We start from the raw sequence: 19362 nt of genomic DNA on the forward strand, positions 1-19362 counted from the left end.
GTAGCCTATAGAAGGCTCTGTTTGTAGGTACACCTGTTTTTTCTGTAACCAAAAAGGCATTTGTTGGCAATAGAATGGGAAGGAGGGAACCTTTCTAAGCTCACAGAGCAGTGAGATGTGATTCTTGGTGCAAAAACATGGAGGTCTTTCTGACACAGCTTAGATACCTGTGAGCCACATTGAAATGGAAAAAGTCTTGGGGAACGACACAAGCATGAAGCTATAATTGGCTATGTAATAGCCCCTATGTGGACTAGCAGCCTACTGGAGGCTCTATTTGGCATTATAATTGGTCTTTATGCCTCCAAAACTTGCCTCCAAGTTAGAAATTCAAAAATAAAAATAAGCACCTGCTTTGAGGCCATTAGGAGCAACATCCAAGGGGTCGGAGAGCAACAATAACTCAGGGGCCACTGGTTGGGGATCACTGCTGTAATATTTCAGTGCAAAGTCAGTAGAACCTTGAGGCAGACAATGGATCAAGCACTTAGTTGGCCTGATTCCTCCATACAAGTAGAAGCAGATAAGCCATGCTCATGAGCGTGCAGGCCAGAATTCACACGACACCCACCACAACGTTCTCATTTACTTTTCACATCTGCATAAAGTACTTCCTGGGCAGGGTCAGGAGGAGACTTACGTCTTGCTGAAGAACGTGAGTGGTCCAGGGCCGAATATACTAATTGTTCCTCCTTCAAAAACAGTAAAATTAAATTACATGGTGACCCAGATAGGAAGAGTAGTTAATACTTAAATGACATATAAACCCTGTCAGCATAAGAGGCAATAGGAAATTCCCTCCCTGAATCAGTGGTACTGGCAGATACATTATATAGGTACAAGAAGGAGCTGGATGGGTATTTAGCAAGTGAGGGAAAACAGGGGTAGGGGAGATAGCTCTCAGTACAAGTGAGGGAATACAGGGGTAGGGGGGATAGCTCTCAGTACAAGTGAGGGAATACAGGGGTAGGGGAGATAGCTCTCAGTACAAGTGAGGGAATACAGGGGTAGGGGGGATAGCTCTCAGTACAAGTGAGGGAATACAGGGGTAGGGGAGATAGCTCTCAGTACAAGTGAGGGAATACAGGGGTAGGGGAGATAGCTCTCAGTACAAGTGAGGGAATACAGGGGTAGGGGAGATAGCTCTCAGTACAAGTGAGGGAATACAGGGGTAGGGGAGATAGCTCTCAGTACAAGTGAGGGAATACAGGGGTAGGGGGGATAGCTCTCAGTACAAGTGAGGGAATACAGGGGTAGGGGGGATAGTTCTCAGTACAAGTGAGGGAATACAGGGGTAGGGGAGATAGCTCTTAGTACAAGTGAGGGAATACAGGGGTAGGGGGGATAGCTCTCAGTACAAGTGAGGGAATACAGGGTTATGGGAGATAGCTCTCAGTACAAGTGAGGGAATACAGGGGTAGGGGGGATAGCTCTCAGTACAAGTGAGGGAATACAGGGGTAGGGGGGATAGCTTTTAGTACAAGTGAGGGAATACAGGGGTAGGGGGGATAGCTCTCAGTACAAGTGAGGGAATACAGGGGTAGGGGGGATAGTTCTCAGTACAAGTGAGGGAATACAGGGGTAGGGGAGATAGCTCTTAGTACAAGTGAGGGAATACAGGGGTAGGGGGGATAGCTCTTAGTACAAGTGAGGGAATACAGGGGTAGGGGGGATAGCTCTCAGTACAAGTGAGGGAATACAGGGGTAGGGGAGATAGCTCTTAGTACAAGTGAGGGAATACAGGGGTAGGGGGGATAGCTCTCAGTACAAGTGAGGGAATACAGGGGTAGGGGGGATAGCTCTCAGTACAAGTGAGGGAATACAGGGTTATGGGAGATAGCTCTCAGTACAAGTGAGGGAATACAGGGGTATGGGGGATAGCTCTCAGTACAAGTGAGGGAATACAGGGGTAGGGGGGATAGCTCTCAGTACAAGTGAGGGAATACAGGGGTAGGGGGGATAGCTCTCAGTACAAGTGAGGGAATACAGGGGTAGGGGAGATAGCTCTCAGTACAAGTGAGGGAATACAGGGGTAGGGGGGATGGCTCTCAGTACAAGTGAGGGAATACAGGGTTATGGGAGATAGCTCTCAGTAAAACTGAGGGAATACAGGGGTAGGGAGATAGCTCTCAGTACAAGTGAGGGAATACAGGGGTAGGGGGATAGCTCTCAGTACAAGTGAGGGAATACAGGGGTATGGGAGATAGCTCTCAGTACAAGTGAGGGAATACAGGGGTAGGGGGGATAGCTCTCAGTACAAGTGAGGGAATACAGGGGTAGGGGAGATAGCTCTCAGTACAAGTGAGGGAATACAGGGGTAGGGGAGATAGCTCTCAGTACAAGTGAGGGAATACAGGGGTAGGGGAGATAGCTCTCAGTACAAGTGAGGGAATACAGGGGTAGGGGAGATAGCTCTCAGTACAAGTGAGGGAATACAGGGGTAGGGGGGATAGCTCTCAGTACAAGTGAGGGAATACAGGGGTAGGGGAGATAGCTCTCAGTACAAGTGAGGGAATACAGGGGTAGGGAAATAGCTCTCAGTACAAGTGGGGGAATACAGGGGTAGGGGGGATAGCTCTCAGTACAAGTGGGGGAATACAGGGGTAGGGGGGATAGTTCTCAGTACAAGTGAGGGAATACAGGGGTAGGGGAGATAGCTCTCAGTACAAGTGGGGGAATACAGGGGTAGGGGGGATAGCTCTCAGTACAAGTGGGGGAATACAGGGGTAGGGGGGATAGTTCTCAGTACAAGTGAGGGAATACAGGGGTAGGGGGGATAGCTCTCAGTACAAGTGAGGGAATACAGGGTTATGGGAGATAGCTCTTAGTACAAGTGAGGGAATACAGGGGTAGGGGGGATAGCTCTCAGTACAAGTGAGGGAATACAGGGTTATGGGAGATAGCTCTCAGTACAAGTGAGGGAATACAGGGGTAGGGGGGATAGCTCTCAGTACAAGTGAGGGAATACAGGGGTAGGGGGGATAGCTCTCAGTACAAGTGAGGGAATACAGGGGTAGGGGAGATAGCTCTCAGTACAAGTGAGGGAATACAGGGGTAGGGGGGATAGCTCTCAGTACAAGTGAGGGAATACAGGGTTATGGGAGATAGCTCTCAGTACAAGTGAGGGAATACAGGGGTAGGGGAGATAGCTCTCAGTACAAGTGAGGGAATACAGGGGTATGGGGGATAGCTCTCAGTACAAGTGAGGGAATACAGGGGTAGGGGGGATAGCTCTCAGTAAAAGTGAGGGAATACAGGGGTAGGGAGATAGCTCTCAGTACAAGTGAGGGAATACAGGGGTAGGGGGATAGCTCTCAGTACAAGTGAGGGAATACAGGGGTATGGGGGATAGCTCTCAGTACAAGTGAGGGAATACAGGGGTAGGGGAGATAGCTCTCAGTACAAGTGAGGGAATACAGGGGTAGGGGGGATAGCTCTCAGTACAAGTGAGGGAATACAGGGGTAGGGGGGATAGCTCTCAGTACAAGTGAGGGAATACAGGGGTAGGGGAGATAGCTCTCAGTACAAGTGAGGGAATACAGGGGTAGGGGAGATAGCTCTCAGTACAAGTGAGGGAATACAGGGGTAGGGGGATAGCTCTCAGTACAAGTGAGGGAATACAGGGGTAGGGGGGATAGCTCTCAGTACAAGTGAGGGAATACAGGGGTAGGGGAGATAGCTCTCAGTACAAGTGAGGGAATACAGGGGTATGGGGGATAGCTCTCAGTACAAGTGAGGGAATACAGGGGTAGGGGGGATAGCTGTCAGTACAAGTGAGGGAATACAGGGGTAGGGGAGATAGCTCTCAGTACAAGTGAGGGAATACAGGGTTATGGGAGATAGCTCTCAGTACAAGTGAGGGAATACAGGGTTATGGGAGATAGCTCTCAGTACAAGTGAGGGAATACAGGGGTAGGGGGGATAGCTCTCAGTACAAGTGAGGGAATACAGGGGTAGGGGAGATAGCTCTCAGTACAAGTGAGGGAATACAGGGGTAGGGGGGATAGCTCTCAGTACAAGTGAGGGAATACAGGGGTAGGGGAGATAGCTCTCAGTACAAGTGAGGGAATACAGGGTTATGGGAGATAGCTCTCAGTACAAGTGAGGGAATACAGGGGTAGGGGGGATAGCTCTCAGTACAAGTGAGGGAATACAGGGGTAGGGGAGATGGCTCTCAGTACAAGTGAGGGAATACAGGAGTAGGGAGATAGCTCTCAGTACAAGTGAGGGAATACAGGGGTAGGGAGATAGCTCTCAGTACAAGTGAGGGAATACAGGAGTAGGGAGATAGCTCTCAGTACAAGTGAGGGAATACAGGGGTAGGGGGGATAGCTCTCAGTACAAGTGAGGGAATACAGGGGTAGGGGAGATGGCTCTCAGTACAAGTGAGGGAATACAGGGGTAGGGGAGATAGCTCTCAGTACAAGTGAGGGAATACAGGGGTAGGGGAGATAGCTCTCAGTACAAGTGAGGGAATACAGGGGTAGGGGGGATAGCTCTCAGTACAAGTGAGGGAATACAGGGTTATGGGAGATAGCTCTCAGTACAAGTGAGGGAATACAGGGGTATGGGAGATAGCTCTCAGTACAAGTGAGGGAATACAGGGGTAGGGGAGATAGCTCTCAGTACAAGTGAGGGAATACAGGGGTATGGGGATAGCTCTCAGTACAAGTGGGGGAATACAGGGGTAGGGGGGATAGCTCTCAGTACAAGTGAGGGAATACAGGGGTATGGGAGATAGCTCTCAGTACAAGTGAGGGAATACAGGGATATGGGAGATAGCTCTCAGTACAAGTGAGGGAATACAGGGGTAGGGGAGATAGCTCTCAGTACAAGTGAGGGAATACAGGGGTAGGGGGGATAGCTCTCAGTACAAGTGAGGGAATACAGGGGTAGGGGAGATAGCTCTCAGTACAAGTGAGGGAATACAGGGGTATGGGAGATAGCTCTCAGTACAAGTGAGGGAATACAGGGGTAGGGGGATAGCTCTCAGTACAAGTGAGGGAATACAGGGGTAGGGGGGATAGCTCTCAGTACAAGTGAGGGAATACAGGGGTGGGGGAGATAGCTCTCAGTACAAGTGAGGGAATACAGGGGTAGGGGGGATAGCTCTCAGTACAAGTGAGGGAATACAGGGTTATGGGAGATAGCTCTCAGTACAAGTGAGGGAATACAGGGGTGGGGGAGATAGCTCTCAGTACAAGTGAGGGAATACAGGGGTAGGGGGGATAGCTCTCAGTACAAGTGAGGGAATACAGGGGTAGGGGGGATAGCTCTCAGTACAAGTGAGGGAATACAGGGGTATGGGAGATAGCTCTCAGTACAAGTGAGGGAATACAGGGGTAGGGGAGATAGCTCTCAGTACAAGTGAGGGAATACAGGGGTAGGGGGGATAGCTCTCAGTACAAGTGAGGGAATACAGGGGTAGGGGGGATAGCTCTCAGTACAAGTGAGGGAATACAGGGGTAGGGGGGATAGCTCTCAGTACAAGTGAGGGAATACAGGGGTAGGGGAGATAGCTCTCAGTACAAGTGAGGGAATACAGGGGTAGGGGGGATAGCTCTCAGTACAAGTGAGGGAATACAGGGGTAGGGGGGATAGCTCTCAGTACAAGTTGACCCAGGGACTGGTCCGACTGCCATCTTGGAGTCAGGAAGGAATTTTTTCCCCTCTGAGGCAAATTAGAGAGGCTTCAGATGGGGTTTTTGCCTTCCTCTGGATCAACTAGTAGTTAGGCAGGTTATATATAGGCATTATGGTTGAACGTGATGGATGCCTGTCTTTTTTCAACCTAACTTACTATGTTACTAATATAAGGGTACCTACAGGTTAGCTGAATTTCACTTCACCTGCCCTACATCTGTCCCCCCCCCCCCCCCCCCGCTCATGTCTTTTATTGTCTGTTTATTGGCAAACACCCCCTGTCGGGCCAGATTGGTACTTTCCATTGTGTAAGAGATTTCAACACAAGTCATTTCTTTCCTGAGAATTGGGTTTTGTAATACTGTGAACATAACTTGATTGTTGCAAACCCCCTCTAAAAGCAGCCATGGCTCTATCCGTCCAGTATGGGATCTGACTAATATGCCCAATGGCTGAATAACTGGATACTGTGCCCATCATACACATTATGTTTGCCTTCCTTTTGTTTTTTTAATATGGGCTTACACTCAATACAGCTGGAAATGAAGAGGAGCTGCAATACTCACGGTACATAGATATTGGGGGTGTCTGCCTGATAAATATACATTTGCCAAATATCCTATAAAACTATTGGTTCTTTCATGGGCAGTTTTAGTGCCTCTGCTCTGTATATGGGGGTAAAGGGGGGTGTGAAATATATTCATGGGGTTCCCACCCATCTGTAGCCCCTTCCCAACATCAGTATTTGTAACCAGTACATTACTCACATTTATTTTAAAGTTCATTGGAAATGGGGGGTATCTTGTGTTTGTGTCTGGGGGTGCAGTCTAACAGTTCTGAAGGCTTGATACAAACATGATATTTTGTGTAGATACACTAAAAAGTACACAATATGACTGTAACACTATTAAAGGGAAACTATCCCCCCAGAATGAATACGTAACCAACAGACAGTTTATATTATGTTAAGTGGCCTATTAAAGAATCTCCCCAAACTGGAATATATATATCAGTAAATATTGCCCTTTTACACCCTCACTCACATTCACTCACCCCCGGTCTGGCCTGTCCTACACTCACTCACCCCAGGTCTGGCCTGTCCTACACTCACTCACCCCCGGTCTGGCCTGTCCTACACTCACTCACCCCAGGTCTGGCCTGTCCTACACTCACTCACCCCCGGTCTGGCCTGTCCTACACTCACTCACCCCAGGTCTGGCCTGTCCTACACTCACTCACCCCCGGTCTGGCCTGTCCTACACTCACTCACCCCCGGTCTGGCCTGTCCTACACTCACTCACCCCCGGTCTGGCCTGTCCTACACTCACTCACCCCCGGTCTGGCCTGTCCTACACTCACTCACCCCCGGTCTGGCCTGTCCTACAGTCACTCACCCCCAGTCTGGCCAGTCCTACACTCACTCACCCCCGGTCTGGCCTGTCCTACACTCACTCACCCCCGGTCTGGCCTGTCCTACACTCACTCACCCCCGGTCTGGCCTGTCCTACACTCACTCACCCCCGGTCTGGCCTGTCATACACTCACTCACCCCCGGTCTGGCCTGTCATACACTCACTCACCCCCGGTCTGGCCTGTCATACACTCACTCACCCCCGGTCTGGCCTGTCATACACTCACTCACCCCCGGTCTGGCCTGTCCTACACCCACTCACCCCCGGTCTGGCCAGTCCTACACTCACTCACCCCCGGTCTGGCCTGTCCTACACTCACTCACCCCCGGTCTGGCCTGTCCTACACTCACTCACCCCCAGTCTGGCCTGTCCTACACTCACTCACCCCCAGTCTGGCCTGTCCTACACTCACCCACCCCCGGTCTGGCCAGTCCTACACTCACTCACCCCCGGTCTGGCCTGTCCTACACTCACTCACCCCCGGTCTGGCCTGTCCTACACTCACTCACCCCCGGTCTGGCCTGTCCTACACTCACTCACCCCCGGTCTGGCCTGTCCTACACTCACTCACCCCCGGTCTGGCCTGTCATACACTCACTCACCCCCGGTCTGGCCTGTCCTACACTCACTCACCCCCGGTCTGGCCTGTCCTACACTCACTCACCCCCGGTCTGGCCTGTCCTACACTCACTCACCCCCGGTCTGGCCTGTCCTACACTCACTCACCCCCGGTCTGGCCAGTCCTACACTCACTCACCCCCGGTCTGGCCAGTCCTACAATCACTCACCCCCGGTCTGGCCTGTCCTACACTCACTCACCCCCGTTCTGGCCTACACTCACTCACCCCCGGTCTGGCCTGTCCTACACTCACTCACCCCCGGTCTGGCCAGTCCTACACTCACTCACCCCCGGTCTGGCCAGTCCTACACTCACTCACCCCCGGTCTGGCCTGTCCTACACTCACTCACCCCCGGTCTGGCCAGTCCTACACTCACTCACCCCCGGTCTGGCCAGTCCTACAATCACTCACCCCCGGTCTGGCCTGTCCTACACTCACTCACCCCCGGTCTGGCCTGTCCTACACTCACTCACCCCCGGTCTGCTTTATTGATAATGGGTGAGTGCCTAAAAAACTTCCCTTTTTTTGCAATGATATATATATATACTAAAACAAAGACCACTGGTGTTCATTGGTGTTCAGTTCAATTAACACTGTGCAGACTTGTACATGAATATCTAGGAAACAAAAACAAAATAATTCTAGAAAAAGTAGAAAAGAAAAATCTCCATTATCTATTCTTACCGGGCACGGCACTGTCGGCATTCTCCCCATCTACTGGATCCATTTGTCTGCACAACATAAAGTTTAGAATTTTCAGTCCCCATTCAATATTAGTGTATCAGATAAAGGGGAAAGATCAACCTAAACTGCTGCTTCTATATAAAGAGGAAAGCTGTACTTAGTCCATTCAATGCAGGGTCGGTCTGGGGGGTGCAGGGCCCACCGGGGCCGTGTCCCCCCTAACCTCCTCAGGGAGCCCCGCTGAGCCTCCCAAACCCCCCGCAGGGGCCCCAACTGAGCCTCCCTAACCCCCGCAGGGGCCCCCGCTGAGCCTCCCTAACCCCCCACAGGGTCCAACACCCGACATCCTCCCCTGAGTGTGCGTAAGTGGAGGAACAGGGAGGAAGTCAGGGGAAGTACTGTCGGCTGGGGGAGCTCCAGCAAGGGTCGGGTCTGGGCCACCGGGGCCCGCTGGGTTTTTTTCTGGTGTCCTGGTGGCCTAGTCTGACCCTGATTCAATGTAATGGCTAACAGCACCCATAGCTTTGCTCTGCCGGCACATTCCTACCACTGGAGAAACCCCTGTCCTGCTACCCATTGAAAAGAATAGCTGCTTAAAAAGAGGTCTCCGACTCACTGTGATTGCTGCGACTGTTTCCTTGTCCCTGGAAGAAAAAGAGTAGAAGCCATCAGTGATAATGAACTTTTTTGCCATTTCGTGAATTTTTCCACATTTTCGAGTTTTTTTCCGCAAAGCGAAATGGGACAGATTGGCTCATCACTATCAAGCACCAAAAGTGAAGCTTCCACAGAGATACATATCACTTCTTGGGGAGAGGGGGTTACACTGAAAAAAGCAACTTATGGGGTCACTTTGGTCACAGCTACAAATGCAGTTGCAGGAAAATGTATGCACTTATTGGTGCCAATCATCAGGCACTTGCATCCAAACATCCTCCTTGTACCCCCATATTGTTGGGGAAAGCGCCGTTGCATCTGTCCTGCTTTTTCTGCTGAATTATGCTCAAGTGCATCTATTGATACGGGGGGACCCTAGCGGTAATTCATAAAGGAGAAGGAAAGGTTAAAAACTAAGTAGGCTTTATCAGAAAGGTCTATGTAAATATACCAATAAAAGCTCATAGTAATGCTGCTCTGAGTCCTCTGTCAAAAGAAACACTTGTTTTCTTTCCTTCTATTGTGTACACATGGGCTCCTGTATCAAACTTCCTTCTCTTAGCTCAAACCTCCAGGGCTTGAGAATGCTCAGCTTGCTCCTCTCTCCCCCTCCCCTCCATGCTGTAACTGAGCCCAGAGCTACGATCCAGCCAGAGACTCAAAGCAGGAGGAAAGAGAAGTTACATGACACCAATCTAATATGGCAGCTGCTATCTTAAACACACAGAGAGAGCTTTTAGGGCTGTTTACTCAGGTATAGTAAAGCATTCTACAGAATAACATAGCTTTCTAGCTTGCATTATTCTGGCACGTGTATTGGGAATAAACTGCCACAGTGTCTTTCCTTCTCCTTTAAATGTCTAGTTTGTGTGGGGGTGAGCACTCCTTAGCTAGTCAGAATAATAGGGGGGGTACATGCTTCATGTTGATTTGGCAGCAGATGGGACAAATTCCGAAACCACCTACCTTTTCGTATAATGAGAAAAAAGATAATCAATATTAGGAGACTAAGGACTAATGGAAACAAGGCCGCTATCATCGTGATCTGATCACTTTGATCAGCTGCAACTGAGGGGTTGCCATATCACTGCTGGCCATAGAAACAGCACAGAAGCCCCCCTGCTAAATTCACTAAAAAGAAAATTCCCCCCAACAATGCTAATATCGGCGAATGATTGGTGAAAACTCTCTTCAAATTGGTGCAAATTCACATATTTTTTCCAGTGACTATTTGCCAATTTACCGAGAGCAAGATGAGAATTTTTGCAAAGAGAATTATCATTTTTGCGGAGGAATTATAAAGATATTATTATAAAGACCCCCCCCCCCCACTATGCTGATATGCCGCAGAAGTCAATTCTTTGTGGGGTAAATTCTTTATTGAAGTTTCTCCATTGAAATCATGGGTGAATTTTCCTTGGCATGAGATAATAATGTAATAAAAGGCACTAAGTTTGCCCAGGAGCAGTAACCCATAGCAACCAATCACCAGGCGGCATTTACTGGTCACATGTTTAATAGCAAGCATGGGTTACTGCACCTGGGCAAGCTTAGTGGATTTTATTACATATGGGGGCTTGTGTCTATAGTGCCCAGTCACGTTGAGAGCAATCTCAACGTGATAAATAACTTAGACCTACTGTGTAGATCCACACATTAAATTGCTTTATATAGATACATGGGATATGTATGTAGAGTCTATATGAATGTGGGTGATATTGTACATAAAATGCAGTTGAAGCCATGTTCTTTACCTACCATTCACCCTTAGAAGTGTCCCTGTTCCTTCCTCCAGTAAAGTTTCTATGTGATTTGTAGCAGTAGAGTCACACAGGCGCATTGCCACGCGGCAGTAGAAGGAGGTGTTATCCATTCCATTCACCTCTTCTAGATACAGGTCTGACTGACCCACCAGTCTGGTTTTGCCCCGGTACCGGGGGTGTATTAATTCTGGGTCAGGGTGGTAGGCAAAGCCCTCACGTGGGTCCCCAAACATCCAGTAGATCCCGACCCACAAGGGATCTTCATTCTCCGGTAATGTATAGTTACAGCTGATAGTAGGGGAGTCTGGGAATGTGACCTCCTTTGGCTGCTCGATCTTCATTTCATTGGTTTTGCCTAAAACAAGGGAAATAATGTGAGTAGATGATGGCTGGGGTAGGGGTGGACATTCAGACCCCCCCCAGTTCAGAATTTCCCCTTGGTTCTGGAAGTTGATGTGGGCAACCAGGTTAGGTTAGGTTAGGTATTATTATTATTAACATTTATGTATAAAGTAGTTTATATGAGGGGTTCCCCATATCTAGGTGGGTTTCACCTCACAGATACACTTATACCATGTGACACATAGACACAGAATGATGGGTAAGTGGGAGGGGCCTGTAACAAGTAGTTTATATGAGGGGTTCCCCATATCTAGGTGGGTTTCACTTCACAGATACACTTATACCATGTGACACATACACACAGAATGATGGGTAAGTGGGAGGGGCCTGTAACAAGTAGTTTATATGAGGGGTTCCTCATATCTAGGTGGGTTGCACCTCATGGATACACTTATACAATGTGACACACACACACAGAATGATGGGTAAGTGGGAGGGGCCTGGAACAAGTAGTTTATATGAGGGGTTCCTCATATCTAGGTGGGTTGCACCTCATGGATACACTTATACCATGTGACACACACACACAGAATGATGGGTAAGTGGGAGGGGCCTGTAACAAGTAGTTTATATGAGGGGTTCCCCATATCTAGGTGGGTTGCACCTCATGGATACACTTATACAATGTGACACACACACACAGAATGATGGGTAAGTGGGAGGGGCCTGTAACAAGTAGTTTATATGAGGGGTTCCTCATATCTAGGTGGGTTGCACCTCATGGATACACTTATACCATGTGACACACACACACAGAATGATGGGTAAGTGGGAGGGGCCTGTAACAAGTAGTTTATATGAGGGGTTCCTCCATATCTAGGTGGGTTGCACCTCATGGATACACTTATACCATGTGACACATACACACAGAATGATGGGTAAGTGGGAGGGGCCTGTAACAAGTAGTTTATATGAGGGGTTCCTCATATCTAGGTGGGTTGCACCTCATGGATACACTTATACCATGTGACACATACACACAGAATGATGGGTAAGTGGGAGGGGCCTGTAACAAGTAGTTTATATGAGGGGTTCCTCATATCTAGGTGGGTTGCACCTCATGGATACACTTATACCATGTGACACATACACACAGAATGATGGGTAAGTGGGAGGGGCCTGTAACAAGTAGTTTATATGAGGGGTTCCCCATATCTAGGTGGGTTGCACCTCATGGATACACTTATACCCAGCCCTAGCACCCTCCATACACCAAACAGCTGGCTGGGGTCTGTACAATCGATATGGAAAAATTATACATTGGGAGCCTCGTTCCCTAAAGCAATTTCTTATGTGAGTTCTACCTTGCACCTGGCACCACCCAAGTCCTGAGGGGGGGGGGGTCACATTTTAGCACATTATTCCATTGTATTGGCTGGAGGTTAGATACAGTATGATACAACTGACTTTGTAAATGAGGATTTCACCATGTATAAATCAAACTCCAGTGACAGTTACCTGTAATGATCAGGTGTGTTCCTCTCTCCGTCTCAGTTCTATAAACTTGTCCATCTCCAGTCACTTGTGCCCTACAGCAGTACCAGTCGCTGTCACTGAGCCCCACGTGTTTGATTTGGATAAATGTGCCGCCTTCCCCAGCCAGAGACATCCGCCCTTTGTTCTTACTGTGTACTGCCCCCGTGGCACTGTTATATATATCTGTGTCACAGAATGGGAAAAAAACACTGGAGCTCCACTGAACACTGGATAGAGACATGTTCTGGATTTTCTTCTTGGCGCTGATGGAGAAATGACAGGGAATTGTCACCGTGTCACCAACCAGAGCAGGAATGAACGGAGGCTGATGCATAGTCATCTCATTCTCTCCTACAGAATGGAATATTGTAACAGAGAAAGAACTTAGTTATGTTAAAGGTACATAATGGCTGAATGTATCTATCCCTATTATGAACAGTGGTGGCTAGTGATGGGCGAAATGTTTCGCCAGGCGGAAAAATTCCGTGTGACAAAAGAATAGCCGCGCAACAAAATAATAGCCACGAGACGAAATAATAGCCACGGGCGACAAAAGAATAACTGCGGGCGACAAAAGAATAGCCGCGGGCGACAAAAGAATAGCCGCGGACGACAAAAGAATAGCCGTGCGACAAAAGAATAGCCGCGGGCGACAAAAGAATAGCCGTGCGACAAAAGAATAGCCGCGGGCGACAAAAGAATAGCCGTGCGACAAAAGAATAGCCGCGGGCGACAAAAGAATAGCCGTGCGACAAAATAATAGCCACGGGCGACAAAATAATAGCCGCGCGACAAAATAATAGCCACGTGCAACAAAATAATAGCCACACGACAAAATAATAGCAGCGGGCGACAAAAGAATAGTCACGGGCATCAATTTTTTTGGGCGCACAACATTTTCGCCGTTTCGAGAATTTTTGGAAAGATTTGCAAATTTTTCGGCGAAGTGAAACAGATTTGCTCATCACTTGTGGTGGCACAATTCTGGTCACTTGCCCTTTCTGCAGTTTTTACTCAAGCAGCGCAATAGCAAGAGCCCCAAGTTCCTTGACGCAGTTACAGATTATAATAACATTATCCGAGGTACTCATCCTAGTCCTGAAAATGTGATTTTCTGTCATTGAAATTTTTTTACCATCACTTTGCATTGCAAACGTTGGCACTCTAATTGGTTCTCCAACACTGGGGAATGCTGCAACGCTATTAGGCAGATAGGCCCCCCAAATCGGGGGCTCAGGGCAAATGCGCCTGGTTCCAACCAAAGAATAAGTACCTATTGCCCTAGTAATGGAAAGTATAGTATATAATAAAGTATAGAAAAATAAAGTTTGTCTCAGGTAGAAGATTTGGGGCATCAGCATTTAGGTGCCATTACCAATTAAGTGATTTTTTAATGAGCGATTAGGATTGGACTGACTGGAGTAAGATTCTTTCAAGCTGTGCCTTTAATATTTGGATTTGCATTGTACTCAGGGGCCCAGTTTTTTGCAACATAAGTGGGTGTTGGTCCCTTCCTGAACAGGAAGGTCCAGGGTCGGACTGGGCCGCCAGGACACCGGGAAAAATCCCGGTGTCCCCGGCCCTAGTGAGCCCCGGCGGCCCAGTCCGACCTTTGCCGGCGCTCCCTCTACTGACTGTTCCTCAGTGGAAGGTAGGGGACACGGCTGGCTGGGGCACCTGCAGGGCCCCTGGGGTGAGAGCCCCGGTGGGCCCTGCACCCTCCAGTCCGGCCCTGGGAAGGTCCCTTAGATGCATCCAATAACATTATGTGTAAGAGCATAAGGATAAAAAAGAAGTCCATGGAACCCTAAGCAGATAATCATTAGCACTAGGGCCAGAAATAAGGATCAGAAAGTTGGGTTTGCAGAACTCCATTGGGCTAAGACTCCATCACTGCGTCAATGCAGTTCCTAACTGATATCTGGCCTGTCAACAGCTAGACACCGGCCAGGCAGGCCCAACCATGGGCCCCATAAATAGGTGAATAAACTGCTGACTTGCTCTGGAGAGACTGATTTTGCAGCCATGTACAGTGGACTTAAAAGGATACTGTTATAGAAACACATGTTTTTTTCAAACCCATCAGTTAATAGAGCTTCTTCAGCAGAATCCTGCATTGTAATCTGTTTTTCCCATGGGGCTAGCCATATTCTTCATTTCCCAGGGTGCCACAGCCATGTGACCTGTGCTCTGATAAACTTCAGTCTCACTTTACTGCTGCACTGCAAGTTGGAGTGATATCCCCCCCCCCCTCACCCCCAGCAGCCGATCAGCAGAACAATGGGAAGGGAGCAAGATAGCAGCTCCCAGTAGGTATCAGAATAGCACTCAATAGTAAGAAATCCAAGTCCGGCTTGGGACTCCTCCAGTTACATGGGAGTAGGAGAAACAATAGGTTAGCTGAAAGCAGTTCTAATGTGTAGCGCCGGCTCCTTCTGAAAGCTCAGACTCAGGCACACTTTACTGCTGCGCTGCAAGTTGGAGTGATATCCCCCCCCTCCCCCCAGCAGCCGATCAGCAGAACAATGGGAAGGGAGCAAGATAGCAGCTCCCAGTAGGTATCAGAATAGCACTCAATAGTAAGAAACCCAAGTCCGGCTTGGGACTCCTCAAGTTACATGGGAGTAGGAGAAACAATAGGTTAGCTGAAAGCAGTTCTAATGTGTAGCGCTGGCTGAAAGCTCAGACTCAGGCACAATGCACTGAGATGGTGCCTACACACCAATATTACAGCTACAAATACATTTGTTGGTTCAAGAATAAAAGGTTAAATGGCAGAGGGAATTATTTGCTGTGTAACAGTGTCATTTAGAGATAAAAAGTGCCCCATAAACATCATGACAGAATCCCTTCAGGAAATTAAACTTAATTAGGCCCTATTTATATAGTATATAGTTTTGTTTCACATTTTTCACATTCTAGGAGTTTTCAAACATCCCATATAGAAACAAATGCTATAAGGAAGAGTCTGGTTACTTACCCCTGACAGTTAGCCAAGTGCCTCCTGCGTTCTGCCACTGCTCAGTCTCCTTGTTTGGAATTAGAAGTCGGACACGGCAGCAGTAGTACTTTCTCACCACATCACTTGTGGTTACATTGGTCAGGGTGATGGCCCCATTCCGAGTCCATGGATCTCCCACCAGTGACACCCTTCCCTGGTATTCCTGAGTTGTGTTGCCGTACCCACTGTTATATATACGAGCCCCACAATAATTCCCTACACCAGCATGAAGGATAATGGTCACATTAGTAATTCCTGTGACAGTTCTGGGGAACACAAAACTGCATGGGAAGGTCACTGAGTCTCCAGCAAATGCTTCCAAGCCTGAAGGTTGGTCTGCGCAGTATTGTCCTGGTCTCCCACACACGGCACCTTCAATAGAAAATGACTTGGCTGGTCAGCTCAGTGTAACTGTATAACAGCTTAGTGTAATAGGTAAGATAGGGAAAGTCAGATTAAGGCAGTTAAAGATAACAAGAGGGAGGGAATGGATGTACTTACCCCAAAGAGATAACATGAGAGAGGGAATGGGTGTACTTACCCCAAAGAGATAACATGAGGGAGGGAATGGATTTACTTACCCCAAAGAGATAACAAGAGGGATGGAATGGGTGTACTTACCCCAAAGAGATAACAAGAGGGAGGGAATGGATGTACTTACCCCAAAGAGATAGCATGAGGGATGGAATGGGTGTACTTACCCCAAAGAGATAACATGAGGGAGGAAATGGATGTACTTACCCCAAAGAGATAACATGAGGAAGGGAATGGATGTACTTACCCCAAAGAGATAACATGAGGAAGGGAATGGATGTACTTACCCCAAAGAGATAACATGAGGAAGGGAATGGATGTACTTACCCCAAAGAGATAACATGAGGGAGGAAATGGATGTCCTTACCCCAAAGAGATAACATGAGGGAGGAAATGGATGTACTTACCCCAAAGAGATAACACGAGGGAGGAAATGGATGTACTTACCCCAGAGAGATAACATGAGGAAGGGAATGGATGTACTTACCCCAAAGAGATAACATGAGGGAGGGAAGGGATGCACTTACCCCAAAGAGACAGCACAGAGCAGAGAAGAAGAAGACCAGACATCCTGAAGAGCTCGGATAAACTGTTGCTAAAACTCTGGTGCAACAATCAAGGAACTTGTTTCAACATTTATGTATAAAACTTCCCGTTTTTAATTCCAAGTACAGACAAATAAGGAAATATGATGATAAACAGAAGGTAAAAAAGTAAGTCAGGAAAATCTGTATTTATCTTCATTGGTTGCCAGTACATACTGGTGAAGGTATGTGGTTTGCTATGTGATTCCATGAGGTTACCTGAACCCAACTTTCCTTATCTTCACTCATAATCCTTACAAGAGGCCAGCAGAGGGTGTTGGCTGACAAAATTAGAGAATTAACCAGCCAAAATAGCATAGGAGAAACATAAACAATCCTTAATACCAAAGCATAAATCCATGGTAGAATACCCATAACAATGAAAAGTTAGCAAGATAGAAGCTCCCAGTAGGTATCAGAATAGCACTCAATAGTAAGAAATCCAAGTCCGGCTTGGGACTCCTCCAGTTACATGGGAGTAGGAGAAACAATAGGTTAGCTGAAAGCAGTTCTAATGTGTTTCGCTGGCTGAAAGCTCAGACTCAGGCACACTTTACTGCTGCGCTGCAAGTTGGAGTGATATCCCCCCCCCCTCACCCCCAGCAGCCAATCAGCAGAACAATGGGAAGGGAGCAAGATAGCAGCTCCCAGTAGGTATCAGAATAGCACTCAATAGTAAGAAATCCAAGTCCGGCTTGGGACTCCTCCAGTTACATGGGAGTAGGAGAAACAATAGGTTAGCTGAAAGCAGTTCTAATGTGTAGCGCTGGCTGAAAGCTCAGACTCAGGCACACTTTACTGCTGCGCTGCAAGTTGGAGTGATATCCCCCCCCCTCACCCCCAGCAGCCAATCAGCAGAACAATGGGAAGGGAGCAAGATAGCAGCTCCCAGTAGGTATCAGAATAGCACTCAATAGTAAGAAAGTCCGGCTTGGGACTCCTCCAGTTACATGGGAGTAGGAGAAACAATAGGTTAGCTGAAAGCAGTTCTAATGTGTAGCGCCGGCTCCTTCTGAAAGCTCAGAATTAAATATTAAATGGCAGAGGGAATTATTGGTTGTGTAACAGCAGTAGGTTAGCTAAAAGCAGTTCTAATGTGTTAGAACTGAGTGGCATCTGGGACATTCTGAAGGGGTCCTGGGAAATATCAGATATCGCTTAGCAGGAGTATAGCACACCCTGTGTACAAAGTGTAACTGCACCATTCTGTGTCTATAGTTAAGGGAGACCAGTAATGGAGAGTCTAGGAGTTCAGTTCAGTATCTACCGGTCGAAAGGAGTTTACTGAAACAAAACGCCAGTTATCTCAGAACCTGGTGATAGACCAGATGGTGTGAGGGTCCCCTAAAGGGCTAATATCAGTATTATATACTTGTTTACATGGAAAGCTATTTAGAAGAAACTAAGAAACAAATGGGAGAGTGACTTGGGCCCCCTGAATCATGACCATCTGGTCTATCACCAGGGTCTGAGATAACCCGCGTTTTGTTTCAGTAAACTCCTTGACCTGTGGATACTGTAACCATTGGTTAGAGGGATGGCGATAAGTCTGAGGGCTTCACATGTCACCATGGTCCTTCCCTACCGCACATCTCCAGTTTTGTGAATACCACATGGAGCACAGGTTGTTCTTGCCCATTTGCTGCACCCCAGTTTATAAGAGGAGAAAGAAAAATTTAAGTCCCGGAGGTGCAGTTAAACTCAGGGAGATAATATCTCAATATTAAAATCTTTATTCAAGCAGAGTAAAAGGCAATTCAAATGCAAAACACATCTCTTCCCGGTACAAAAATAGACTTTCTTTTAGCTTAAATTGTTTGGAAAAGGCAATGCTAGTAGCCCATGTATCCAATGTCCATCCAGGGAGCAGCCTAAGCCTACAACTGTAAGAATGTATGGTACGATTGCACAGTGTGTCACATGGTTTATATAGAATCCCATTGGCTGCAGACAGGCCACTCCCCCAATTCCCAGATTTTAGTTTACTGATACATTTAACAATATGGATAAACCTCACGGAATGATATTTTCTTTTCTCATTTCTTTGGAAAGTCTCATATCCAGCAACTTTCTCAATCATATGACTCCAACTTCTACTTTTGCCCACACAGTCACTTCCCTTGGCTGCTGGCCCATCTTCACAATTAGAGCGTTTCCTCTTTTTCACCCCCCCAAGATGTTTACATTTCATTCTAATTTCGGTCTATTAAGAGCAAATGGAACAATTGTGTTATTCATCTAACTGAAAATAAAGCAACACAATCAAAGAGCAGCGTCAAAGGAATCTCTTCCTAACGTTGATGGCTGCTGTAGGTTTCTTCTTTAATTTACTGGGCTGGAGTTATTTCTTTAGTTGCCTGAGCCATTTGGCCATTGACATTGATGTGTAAAGTTGTTAATTGGTTTCTAAGGAACCCAACTCCCCACACTTAACGGAAACAAGTGAAAAGTTCATGATTTATACAGATTCCAAGCAAAAGCTCCTGCTTCTTCAATGTTCTCCACGTTTATGTCCCACTGACTGCCATGGGGGTATTGGTTCCTGTAATACAGGGGTCCCCAACCTGTGAACTACTTTTAGATTTA

General features: G+C 47.6%; 1 protein-coding gene across 1 annotated transcript; it reads right to left on the bottom strand.

The window, feature by feature from the left end:
* Positions 1 to 359: 359 nt before the first annotated feature.
* Positions 360 to 17239, bottom strand: LOC116406460. The gene is made up of 7 exons (XM_031899545.1): positions 16720 to 17239; positions 15638 to 16030; positions 12640 to 13008; positions 10775 to 11134; positions 8976 to 9003; positions 8360 to 8406; positions 360 to 692 (listed from the first exon to the last, which is right to left on the bottom strand). Exons 1-7 carry the CDS (start codon positions 16760 to 16762, stop codon positions 637 to 639), a joined length of 1296 nt encoding a protein of 431 aa, XP_031755405.1. The 5' UTR covers positions 16763 to 17239; the 3' UTR covers positions 360 to 636.
* Positions 17240 to 19362: the final 2123 nt, after the last annotated feature.

Source organism: Xenopus tropicalis, chromosome 3, assembly GCF_000004195.4.
Source record: "Xenopus tropicalis strain Nigerian chromosome 3, UCB_Xtro_10.0, whole genome shotgun sequence".
Taxonomy (NCBI): domain Eukaryota; kingdom Metazoa; phylum Chordata; class Amphibia; order Anura; family Pipidae; genus Xenopus; species Xenopus tropicalis.

Excerpts from the sequence above, each read along its gene's own strand:
- LOC116406460 (XM_031899545.1), bottom strand. The coding sequence starts at position 16,762 with ATGTCTGGTCTTCTTCTTCTCTGCTCTGTGCTGTCTCTTTGGG. Across the intron at positions 11,135-12,639 it reads AACACACCTGATCATTACAG|GCAAAACCAATGAAATGAAG; the intron begins GTAACTGTCACT and ends CCCTTGTTTTAG. Across the intron at positions 9,004-10,774 it reads GACACTTCTAAGGGTGAATG|GGACAAGGAAACAGTCGCAG; the intron begins GTAGGTAAAGAA and ends TTTTTCTTCCAG.